This window comes from Lates calcarifer, linkage group LG16_LG22, assembly GCF_001640805.2.
Source record: "Lates calcarifer isolate ASB-BC8 linkage group LG16_LG22, TLL_Latcal_v3, whole genome shotgun sequence".
NCBI classification, from domain to species: Eukaryota; Metazoa; Chordata; class Actinopteri; family Centropomidae; genus Lates; species Lates calcarifer.
The window spans coordinates 12,674,594-12,687,525 of NC_066848.1; the positions used below are offsets into that span (position 1 = coordinate 12,674,594).

The window sequence follows — 12,932 nt, forward strand, 5'->3', positions numbered from 1 at the left end:
CAATTTCTGTCTCCCTGCCCTTGTGAAGCTCTGTCAGCCCTTCATTGGAGAGCCTTTACAGCAATGGAAAACTGTAAAAAATTGACAGGCTAAGCTGCTGCCTAGGTCTAATAAAGCTGCCAGACACTGTCAGCATCGTTCAAGAGCCCTCCAACATGCTCGCTTGTTCTCAGCGCCGAAGGTTTTCCTCTCTGCAAATGAAGCCTCGACGGGAGGCTTCTGTCGAGACCTCCTGCTGAAACAGTTGTTGGTTTTTAAGGAAGGACATGGACGAGAGCAGATCAGGGGAACTCATTCCTCTCCCCTCCTGCAGTCGCACTAGGAGGGCTCTAAAATAGCCTGGGCTGGACCTGCTGGGAAGTTGCTATCTTCCCCCTTCTTGTCTATCTCTGTTTCTTTTTCCTTCTTCACAGATTCAGTGCCTCTCTGTTCTATGTTAGAGATGAATTTGAGAGGCAGCCCTCTCTGCAGCTGAGGAAAGGAGTAGCATTTTATAAGTCTGTCTGTCTGCTTAACTTGATGGCCCTGCTACCCCTTCACTTTGACTCTCCCAATGGAGGCCAGAGATCTTTGAATCGCTTAACCTGAAGTTAGGTGTTGTATTGAAAAACGGGCTTGTATCCTTTTCAGCACACGTTTGTGTGCAGAATTACAAACGATGGTAAAACAAAACAGACTGCATAAGTATCAAAGTCAGAGAGTGGACTGTATAGCCAGTAAATGTGATAAGAAAGAGGACTGAAATGTACCATTTATGTACCATTCCAGCTGTCACATTGTGCCTCAGTTAAATCCTGTATTTGCTTCCTGTAATTAATTATTCTGTAAGTGCAAATCTGTCATCCTAGCAAATCTCATCTAGCTGTGTAATCTAAGACCAATGTACTAAAGAAAGATATCTACAGCGTATTCATTCACAATACATCAAACCTACAGCTAGTGTGGATGTTACAGTTTAATGAAAAAATCTCCGCCCATCCTCTCGCATCTTATAAAACTCCTGTCAGTTTTCAAAGTGATGGGTGGAAAAGTTTTATGGCAGTGATTTTGTCTTGGTTAACCCACCACTCCAGTATCACTTTGTTTTTGTCCCTGCCTATGATAGAGGACTCTAGAATGGATTGTTAGCTAAGGCACAAGGGATGGTTGATAATGGATTTGACTCTATATTTATGTAAAAGGTATAACAATTATACAGTAGGAGGAAAAACTGTTTCCAGAGTGGCCCAGGGAGAAATGACATAAAGATGACTGGAAGTCTCCAGGTAGCACATGTTTTATAGGATAATGAGTATAACGTAATATTCCACCAAACAAAGTGAGAAAATAATCTCCTGGGTTTTTAGAAACTCTAAATGAGCGAACATACTCATTATAGTGGCAGAAGGTGTGTGAAAGTGTGTTTTGCTTTATGTTCATGTTTGTGTGTTTGGATACTGAACAGTTTCCTGTTAACAGCAGCCTAATATAGTGATGTGGTGGGAAACTCAAAAGTGTATACAGTGCTTTTTTTATGTGACTGTGTGTGAATATGTGCTGAACATTTCTCAGTGCTGTGCTATTTTAACCTTTCTAGTACATTTGTACTTTAATGTGTACGTCAATGAGCAGATCTTTGCAGCAAACATGAATGCATTTAACACGGACGTGGTATCAGCGTCTGTGTGTCAATATACGCATGCATGACTGCCTGTGTGCTTTGTCAGTTGTGGTATGCATTCTCATTAACACTATATATATATGCCTGTGAGTGCATTTTTTTTCTATGTGAGCTTGCTTCTGTGTGCGTTGTGTGTGTTCTGGTACGTCATGCCTTTTGTCCTTTGTGTTTTTCTCTGCATAGGGTGTGCTGCCCGCCCCCTTGCTGTCCCCGTGGCAGGCACAGCACCAGGGCTTGACCCGTACCAGCATGCCCCAGCGCAGACAGAGTGAGTCACTAACATCCTTTGCAGCCTCCTCTCCATCTTTTTCATAACACTACATATCCAGGGGTCTGTAAATAGCCAGAAAAAGCTTAGCTGTATCTCCAATTAAAACTCTCTAAACTACTGAAAAATCTTTGTTCCAGTTAGTCGCAGTCTTTTTTCACTGTGCAATTACAGGACCATTTGTGTTTGTGCATTCATTTGGAACAAGATTAGTAACATGCAAAATAGTTTTTCTTGTTTGTTTTACTAAAACCAGTCTGACTTGTTCTCCCTTAACAATTAATTTTCTTTTTCTGTTATTAGCTGTGTTCATTCAGAAACCAGATAACTTTGTTGATGCTGTAAAACCTGCAGGTACCTGTATTTCTAACGCTTACTTTACCTCCCTCCACTGTTTGTTGATATTCATTCAAAAATCACATAATAACCATAAGTTGCAGTAGTGATAGTGTCAATATATGATGGAAATAAGTGATATGATAGTCCCCCTAATAAGAAGATCTCTCTTCATGACTATAACGTGATCTTTGCCTTGGATATAAAAATGAATTTTGCTGCACTTTTCAGTACACTAAAAAAATGTGACTTCACTGAGAAAGACTGCAGGAGCAATGACAGTGCATTCACAACAACCTCGTCTATCCCAATGTATCCCACAGCAAATCTTTTGTATTATGCTGTGCTGATGAGGTAGCAAGTAGGGGAGGCACGTAAGAAGAGTGACAGAGTAAACAGACTTCAGAAAATGCACCTATGTGAGAGAATGAAGAGCAAAAAATAAAGGAAACAAAAAGAAGAGCCCACGCTGTGCTTCTTTGATCTATCCCGGCAGGGTTCAGCTTTGTATTGAAAGTGAAGGTGATAAAAAAAATGTGGCGCAGGTGTTTTTTTGTTTTTTTGTAGTATCTTATGTTATTTTGATATCGAGTGCATTTGTGTTTATAGACAATTTTGAGAAATATGTCAATACAACCCAGCATTCAGTGAGAGCGCATTTTCTCTTGCCAGTAGATAGCATGGTCTAATTAAGCAAAAAAAACAAGAGTATCAAAAGAAGGTCTGTACAGTGGGAGGAAAAGAGTAGGAGGAAAGAGGCAATGACACTGAAACATACTAGAATATAGTTGGTTTGCAGTCATATTTAAATATAACATGAAAAACTATGGATGGGAGGAAAACAAGAGTATTTTTGTTTCACTGGATAAACCACTAATGCTCTGACCCCACTGGGAGCTCTGGCTGTAAACAAACCAGCAAAGAGTCCTTGCCAGTAATAAAGGTCTGTAGAATAGAAAATAGAAATTGCCAGTTCTGGATTTAGAGAAGAAATTGGACTCTTCACACAGGTCTCATTGAATGGAGGTAGCTGTAATTACATTGTGCGCTAAATTGGTTTGTTTGCCGAGCTAATATGTGACCTTTTCTTGTAAGCATGGGCTGCGTGTTAATTTTGGACCCTGACAAGTGTCTGTCTTACATGTCTGTGCCCTCCTTTTCTGTCTCTCTGGCATCCCTCTCTCCCTGTCTTTTAACCCCTTTTCTCTTCTCTGTACTCAAGTCACTCAAAAAATCTGAAACTCAATCTCCCATGTTCTTCTCCTTTTACCTCTGCCTCCCCACACACAATGCCTATGGCAAGGCGTGGAGCACCTAGTGCAGTACTTCACTGACACAGCGTGGTACAGTAATCCTTTCTTTAACATGAAGTCAACATGCTGCCCCCACAGACCCCACAACTCCTGCACGCTGAGCTGTGGTTTGGTGTCATGTGGCACAACAGAAGCATGCTCTTCTACGTCTGCGGTTGCATGCTTTGTGTTGGGTTTTCAGTTTTGACTTTGTGTTTTTCTTTACTTTGATCTGCTCCTCTTAATGGATGAGAGTTTGGAGTTACAAAGACACCATTTTAGTTGCCATTTTTCTTTTTTATATTCAGTTTACTCTTTCAGTCTTGTTTGATTTTGAAAATAGTTTTGGGTGTTACTGTGCTCTTGTTATTCTTTGTTTTACATTGTTTTGTTTTCTTTTTTCATTTATTCCATCGTATGAAAGTCGATATATAAGAACTGCTATGCATGTATTGGTAAATCTCTCTGTGTGGATTTTATTTCTTATTTTTCACCTTGAAAGATTTAGAAAAAGTGTTTTGAAAGGAGTGAATTCTAAGAATAACCTTGTCATATTGGACATGAACTGATATTACTACTGTCCAGAGCGATCGCCTTCATTCTAACTCCACTATCAAAGGCACTTAAGCACAGCAAGCAGAAGACAAATTTACGTAATCTCACATCTTCTGCTGTCACGCTCTTTCCACGGCTTAATTTCAAATACAATCCAAATTGCCATTTTCATAACCACCTGTATTAAATCGTAGCATGAAGTCTCATCTAGCTTTGAAATGGAGTGCCACCATATTGCCGCTCTCATCTGCTTATGTGCTACAGTCCCATTGTCTTGCGGCAGACAAAAAGGGGATTATTTACATCTTATTATCATCTTATTCATATTCTTGCATGTATCTTTCCTAAGCGTGTACCATTTTTCATGGTGAGAGCGGCTGCAGATGAAACTGCTTTTGGTGGGCTGTGACATCTCCCAGGTGCCTCACATTGGCGCATGTCTGTTAAAATGATAGCTATCATTAGAGATCTGAGATATTTACTTCTTGGCAGTGAAGTGAAGAGCTCAAAATGATTGCTGCTAATTATTAGTGTCTGTAGCAGACAGCTGTAGATGCAAATAATTACTGACCCTGTAGATACTGTGTGTCACTATCACAGGCGGGGGCTTCTTCCAGCTGGGGCTGCTATAAATACATGCAGTCACTGGAAACCTTGCAATTAAAAGTGTCAAATACTTTTGATTTTCTTATGACAATTGATGTTTTGGTTTATATTTTTACCATGAACAGCACTGTCCACAATGAAAAATACTGCAAGGCCTGTATTCTGTGGATGAGACAGGAAGAAAACAGGAAATAAGATCATATTCAACTTTTTCATGAAGTCGGATTCATTTTGATGATGTTCGTTGGTGACACAAACTGTAATTTTTGTATCTTGTTTCAAGCTGTGGTAGTCAGTAGGGAGTGTTCACAGCATAAGAGTGAATCATGATAGAAATGAGTGATAAGTCACAGCTAAAAAAAACAAAAAAAATAACACGCTCACAGTTGGAGTGGCAGATTAATCAGAGCTATTGTAAGAGGCAACAAAAATATTCTTTACTTAAGAGTTTTTAAATGATAAACTTTATAAACACTATCACCTTGCTTGAAAAACATGCAGCAGCAGACTGACACTGAGAGGTGGACAGGGCTTTTGTAACAGGCTAGTGGACGCACTGTGGCAGGGGACCAGGAGATGGAGCTGTGGCCTCGGACATCTACTCCCACTCACATACAGATGACTGATAGAAACAGGCAGAGCTGCCTCACCTCCACAGCTCCATCCGCTGAGACCCTTTTACTTCCACACTGGGTATGTTTCTGATAAAACCAAGTTCATGCTTTTTAGTAGCTTTAGATGGTCCCAGGTGGATTTAGATTCTTTTTAGATTCTGCTCAAGGATATTGATAGAAAAAGCCCAGTCCTCTGATTTTTTGTGATAAAAACTGACAGTGATGGCATCAATATGCCTTAGAATCAGTTTCAAACCATGTAGGCTATCATAAGAAATAACTATTTTTATAGATACTGAGGTTATAAGCCGTTCAGAAAATATACTCCTATACTGGATGAGATATTCATATGAAGTTCAATATTGATTATTTTATATAATAATATATATTATATTATTTTTTCCTTGATCTGGGCAACTCTGTTGGATGGACTAATTATATTCTGCTGCTTATCTGAAAATGTGGTCAAGAATGGTTGTTATAGTTGTTACATATATGGTGCTATACATCTGGGATTATAGTAGTCCCTCTTATAAAAGGAAAGTGATCCAGATTGCTCTTTTGTGGGGCTGTGGAGATATGTCATGAACAGTTGTATAATTTAAAATAATTCAATTCAGACCTCTGAAACAAATGCTAACTCTGTGAAGTCATAACGAGCGTTTGTTTAGTCTGGCTTCACTAAGACAGTAATTGTTGCAAGGCTGTTAAAAGATACAGGTGTTCATGATTTGATGCGCATATAGTACCCTGAATGTCCCCTAGTGAAGGATAACACAATGGTTGGTTCCCGTGGTTAACAGCTCAGCACGTTCTCGTGCAGGCAGCAGGCGTTGTGGCTCACTCTGGATGTTTTGAAGCCCCTCTGCAGCAGCGATCACAAAATGACTCAAAGACTTCAGTAGGTTCCAGGCACTGACATGGCAAGGTTATTCTCCTCTGTTTGGTTTTTAAGTGCTGAATCAGGGCTTCCTTTGTGACTTTCCCGCTCCCATTCTAGGAATAGTTCAGCAACCGGCAGTGGAAGCAGGCTCTGATATTAGAGAGTACATACCGGTAAATAAGTAAAAGAAACGCTGAATTTTCAGTCTGCTTTTTGATTCAGAAATTCCTTTGCAGCTGCAAAACATTCCAAAAGCCTGGATTCCATAGGGATCAAAGACCCCAAAAAAGGGTGGAATATTTAAAAGCAGCTTTTTCTGGAACATTATAAAAACACAGTCCTAACTCATTATACACACACTGCTCCATGACTCATTTTTTAACCCTTTTAATATATGTTTCCTCTTTTCTGCAGTCTCAAATACTACAGCCTTTCAACCCCTGCCTCAACGAGCACCTCCACCCGGGAAGAATAGTAAAAACTCCCCCCACCGAGGGCCACAGTGACCTCACAAGGAGTGGATTGGAAGAAGGAACCCATGTAGATGCTGACCGACCTCTTCAAGGCCTTATGGCAGATGTGTCTGGCCCAGCAGATCCCGACAAGCTGAGTCATTTCCTCAGCACCCACCTGCACTGCCCGGCCTATGGGGCTCCGCAGGGGGTAACTGCCAGAGACGTTCCACCATCAGCAGCTCAGTCTGCATCGCAGCGTGAGTGGAGAGCCCCCGCCGTGATGTTGCAGAGCCCTGTCACTCCCAGATCTGCTGATTTGACTTGCCCTCGCATGCTGCAGCCTCCTCGCCTTCACAAGCGTGTGTCTCTCCCTGCACTCAAGTCGGGGGGCACTGGTGGCTTTGCCTCTCTGAAGCCGGGGTCTTCCTTAGGGCCTCTGGCTAACCGGACCAAGCAGCTGCCCCCTCCGTCTAGAGGCCTTCCCTGCTTTAACGCCGGACCCCAGGTGCAGTCTCCAGGACCACGTCGCACTTCACTGCTTCAGCCTCGCAGAGCATCAGACGCTTGCAGGGATTCGCGGCGCACCAGCTCCAGCCTGGAGGAGCCTGATCAAGAGACGCTCAAAGACCCTGGGCCAGCCAAGATCCTGATCCCTTTGAATCGCTCATGTCTCCCCAAGCCAAAGATTCCCTGAGGAGCCTCAATCCACCCATCAAAACCTAAAACTGGAATCACTCTGACATTGATATTCATCCCCTTCTCTCCCCTAGCCATTTAACAGTGTGGTTGTTATACCTTCTGAGTGTCAAAGGAACATACACTGAGTTTAACACACTTAACCCATATGGACCATTCAGGGACTGCCTGTGTCAGTGACATTGGTATGGTGACTGCTGTACAGTATCGTTTCCAAATTAGCTTCCACAACTCCAGCCTGACTGACTGATTGAAGTAAAGTATGTAGCAGGATCTTCACAACAATCCAAAGTAGTATATGACAGTTTTCAGATTGAGGGGAATTTATGGAAGAAGAAATATCCAGTGTACTACATTTGCACATGCTCATGAATGCTGCTGATGCTGATGAAAAAAAAGTATTGCCATTCAGAGAAGTCAGCCTTTTGTTTTCTTTTGTAATACCCGCCAGCTATTACCACATCTTAAAGTCTAAGTTCACTTGTCCTCACGCGGCTGTGCCCTCTGACACACAGGTGCGTTTGGTTTTAAACATTTAGGTGACATGAACGCAACCTTTGCTGTGTAATAGAAAGCCCGGAGGAAGACAGAGGAAAAAAACAAGAAGTGAGAAAGAAAGAAAGAAAGAAAGAAAAAAAAGAATGAAATAACAGAAGTGAAATAAGGGCTAGAGAGTGAAAAGTAAATTTGTCAAAGCTCTCCGGAGCTGTCACTTCAGAATGAAAATGCTGCATGTGCTTGTATAAATGTATGTGTGTGTAAAGAGATGAGGAACAGAGAAGAAGATGACAAAGAGGAAAGCAGCTCCACACTGTAGGTGCATACATGTTTCTGGGTGAAACTTTGAACTGTGCAAATATTAGCAAAAAGGGGTCACACACCTTCTGTGTAAATGCAACTCAGATAGAAATATGGGCCTATAAGAAAACAGTATCATGCTGGAGGTGATGATATAATTAGGTGGAACAGTGCAAATGCGAAGAATTTGCTTTCACGGTGTTGTGGAAAAGAGCAGCATAATAAAGCTCTCATACACTTAGGTGAGCTCAAGCACAACATAGGCTCTCTAATATCCACGTGCAAACACACACAAAGCACTCGAACACTCTAAAGTGTCTGTTATTTCAGGGTTACTTTGTGAATTTTTTTGTCGGAAAATAGTGAAGAATAACAAGAAGTGTGATGAGAGAGCCGACAGCATGTAACAAAGCTAATTTCATATCTTACTGGATGTGATAGTCCTTCATGAGACAATCACAACACAAAAAAATCTGCCCGTATTGTGAAGAAATGTCACTTGTTGCAAAAGTGCTGAGAACTTAAATTGGTTACATCAAGTGCCTCATTTTTAGACATCAAGATTTTATGCAAGAATATTTAAAGAGTCAAAGTCAGGTGGGAAAAGTGACATTTGATTTCAGAAAAAAACAATTATGAAGTCAATTAAATAACTTGTTAAGAGGGACGTTTTGGCAATGCACACTGACTTCCTTGAACTATCTTCTTCAATGACCCACACATGGAAATTGGAGAACAGGGATTCATTAGACGTGTGAAGCTGCTGTCTGGTTTGTCTGTGTGTGTATGTGTGTGTGTTTGAGTGAGTGTCTTAGCTGTGGTCCCCCCCCCGTCTTTTCCTCTGCTCGCTCTCTTGCACATCTCTTTGGGAACATCAAAGGTATTAGCATGGTATTTTCAGGTAGGGAGCCTGCAGGGCTTTAGAGGTGTTTCTCTGGGAATTTTGGAGAATTGTGTTTATCTCTGCTTTGCGGAGCCCCTTTGCAGTCAGACGCTCCTGAAATGTCCCCTAACAGAGAGCAGCAGTGTGTTAAAAAGGCCTTCTGACAGCAACTCTGCTCTCTTCTCTGTCACGCCGCGTGACCGCTTGGTGTACGCCTCTGGCACTGTCCGGTCTACTGCATCCAATAATGCACCCTACATAGACAGAGTGAGACAGAGTGAGACAGACACACATATACACGTAATACGCATACACATCTGGACACACAAGTTACATAGACGCCTTCATGTACAGGTACTCTGACAAAACTAGAAGAGACACAAACTCAGAGGAGCACACACATCAGCTAACACTTCCCAGCAGCCGCATGAGCACAGCAACATACACACACGCACGCTTTGAATTCTATACACCGAAGTGCATAGAAATGTGTTAGTGTTTTGCTAGCTCTCACAAAATGAGCTCTCCAAGTACACATTGATCCATCTGTCCACTGTACCCCCGCCCCCCAAAAAAGAAGAAAAAAAGATGGCTGTCTCTAGATTACCCTGGAAATAGGTAGAGGCTTGTGTGTTTCTGTTTCTGTGTGTGGATCCACGTGGCTGATAAAAACATGTTTACCTGCTGGACGGCTCAACATCGTGCCAAACCATCCAAGCAGTCAACACAGCTTTGTGACGCCAAGAAAAACTCATTTCTTTTAATGAAAACGGAAACGGAGACAGAATGATGCATACAGAGGGTGAGGAAAGATGCATGGCGAGAGACAAAAAGATGGAGCATCAGGAAGAAGACAAGATTAAGAGATGTAGGGATGGACTAGTGAAGGCGCCATGATCATGATAAGCTGTTTCAGCCAGTCTTTTCTGCTCATGAATGTTTGTCTATAAAATATCGTGAAGGTGTGTATAAGAGAGGAGAGGGAGACAGAATACATAGTGTAGTTTGTTTGTGTGCACTGTTGTTCAGAGAAAAGTCCGACCCCCTCAGCTGTGTCACTCACTGCTTAGTAATGCCAAACAGGAAATCAATGTTGCCTGCTGTGTGTGTTTGTGTGTCTCCAGACACCTCTGGTTGCCAGTGTTTCATTCTTGGAAGACTGTTTGTGTGTGTGCGAGAGAGAGAGAGAGAGAGAGAGAGAGAGTGATGTGTCTGCCCACAGGCCAAAGGCAAACCCATGCCAGGGAAAGCAGGGCAGTGCCATCCCTCTATCCCTGTGCTGTATTCACTATCTCCAAATCAATGTCCCTGCTCAGTTTAGCAGTCAAGCCAATCAGTCTTGCTAGCTTTGCTATAACAATACCACAACTGGGCTTAAAAGTCTCTGCACCAACTTGGATCAATTCTACTATGGGCTCTTGATTCACTTCATTTTGCAAAAAGACTTGTGCTGCATTACACAACAGGAAAAAAAGTTACCAAAGCGGCCATGTTGTTCTATATTATTTCTCTGAATGGCACAGGACTGCATTTCAGCACTTAGTACACATGATTTATCTATGGTATGATGCACATCAATTAAGATACATTACTTGACTTGTAACCAGGAAATCCACTGATATTTAGACAATATAGTAGAGTTACTGCAAAGGCAGAAGTATACCTGGTGTTACAAGCTTTTGGTTTTACTTTAAAGCTACTATATGCAATATTTTTACATTAACAATGGATCAAATGACTATGCATATGTAAAAGGAGTCACTTGTGAAGACAAACTCAAAAGATAATTTTCACCTACACTCACAGTTCACCTAAGCTAAAACTATGAGCTAAAGGTACTTCCTTTAAGTTCATTGTTTTGTATCTGATGAATGAGTAAATACTGTAAGCTACTGTTTGCTAATATGTTTGAATATCAACTTCATAAGGTGATTAATGTGTCTGTCTTTACAGGTTGGTTCAAAACCATCATTAGGAACAGTTGTTGTTTTTTAGCCACCGCTACCTGCTTCTAATGATGGTTTTAAAGTAAAATCCAAAGCGTGAAACTGCAGGTATGCTTTTGTTTATTTTTGGAGCAACTCTACTGCGATACTTGACTTGTGGTTTAGTTTATTTATTGTCCAAGCAGTAACAGACACGGTATAGTCTACTGATGTACTTAAACAGCAGTTTCAAGTCCAACACTCAAGATTTACAGTTGTCATTTTCATCATAACTGAATGTCCACTAGACGTTTAAAGTGTTAGCAGATAAGGCACATACCAAAGTGTAGCTGTTCATGTTTTCTTCACATAATATGCAAGGTCACTTTATTTATCACTCGTAATCTTCAGTATCAGCTGCTCTCAGCTGTTCAGCACTGTCTCCAGAATACTGTGCAATATTGTTTGAAGCAAAAAGATGAGGGAACGCTACACTATATTTTTATGCAAATGAATAAGGCAAACAGAATTCTAATCTGAGGCACTTTAAATGACATTAGTTGTTAATGCTGAATAAATGTTAGACTGGATTTAGAAGCTATTTAGACTTCATTTGGTTTTACAGTACCTGCTTTGATTTCTCTTACTCTTTCTTCTTTCTCAGTTTGTCTTTTTTTGCAGAGCTAATAGTGCAATAGTGTTCTAGGGAGCGATGTGAAACAGCAATAAGGGTTGAACCAAAAATATGACATGGATGTTATGGCTAATTTTCCTTTGGAGCTCTATCATCTTTCACTATCTATCTATAATATGTTGTTTCCATCTTCCATGTTAGACCAGTAAACTCCACTACCTTAAATGTTGAACTGTAGATCAGAGTCAAAATGTTAAACATCAGAGGATGGTGCTCTGCCATCAATGAGAGGCCGCAGGTGAAAATGCTAGTCCTACAGTGAGAGGTACTACTTTGATAGTCGTGCTGTTCATTGATCTGGATCATAGACCCTCAACAACACTTTAACACACAAACATAAAGCTGCTGATATCAGTACAAGATGAAAGAGAGACCTCATTCTCGGTTTGTTTTCCTGGTTTTCACTGTCTGCTGGTTGTATTTCTGTTGAAATAAAGTATGATTGTGAAATAAATCTGATGTTTTGTCTTTTTTTTTCCTTGTGTTTTTTATTCTACAAATCCCTCTAATTTTAGCAAACTTCAGAAGGCAGACATATGTGCTACAGGAGTAATAAGGAAATTCAGGCCCATCAGAGGCTTTTCTGTTGATTTCAAGGACCCCAGGTGTAATGAATGTGGGGGTTACAGGTGTCCACAATGTACATGGACACCTTCATTTTGAGAAAATACAAGATATGAAGTCTGAAAGTGGAAGAGGCACGTAAACTAAGGCTTGGATATGACTTTATTGTGTTGTTCTTGACAGGAAATGATTTGAAGCAAGGACATATTCCTTCTTGTCAAATAAATTAAATCTGAGTAGCTTTACTCATCTCTATTCATTACAAACCATACAGCCTCTGTACACCTTGTGTATAGTCCACTAACTAATGAGGTTACACGCTTCAGAGACGATGGGTGGATGACAGCCTGCTAAGCGCAAGGAGTAGCGTGACACTGTCATTAACTTGGAATCGTGGGAGATGGAGTGCAAAAGGTTTTCTCTTGAAAGGAAGCTGAGCTCTTTTATCATAAACTGTCAAATAAGTGTTGCAATTTTGGAGTGCTGCGGGTCACCACTCAAAGAACACAGGTTTAGTAGAGTAATTTAATGAATAATATTGAGGAACATGCATATGCTTGTGTAACATAAAAAATATAGAAAACTGTACAATTGGTGCTTCTCAATAATATACATTTTAACTATGAACACCTCTAATAGCAGGGTGTTTTAGCAAAGTTTTCCCTTTTCATTTTGCCTTAAAAATCAACCTTTTCCCATATTA

At 40.9% G+C, this 12,932-nt stretch overlaps 1 protein-coding gene across 1 annotated transcript in view; it reads left to right on the top strand.

The window, feature by feature from the left end:
* Positions 1-12,119, top strand: part of ccser2a (coiled-coil serine-rich protein 2a) — a 54,017-nt gene extending 41,898 nt beyond the window's left edge. Inside the window, 1 exon segment of the mRNA XM_018696948.1 lies at positions 6,629-12,119. Within this exon segment, the coding sequence (XP_018552464.1) occupies positions 6,629-7,363 (735 nt within the window). The 3' untranslated portion in view covers positions 7,364-12,119.
* The last annotated feature ends 813 nt before the right edge of the window (positions 12,120-12,932 follow it).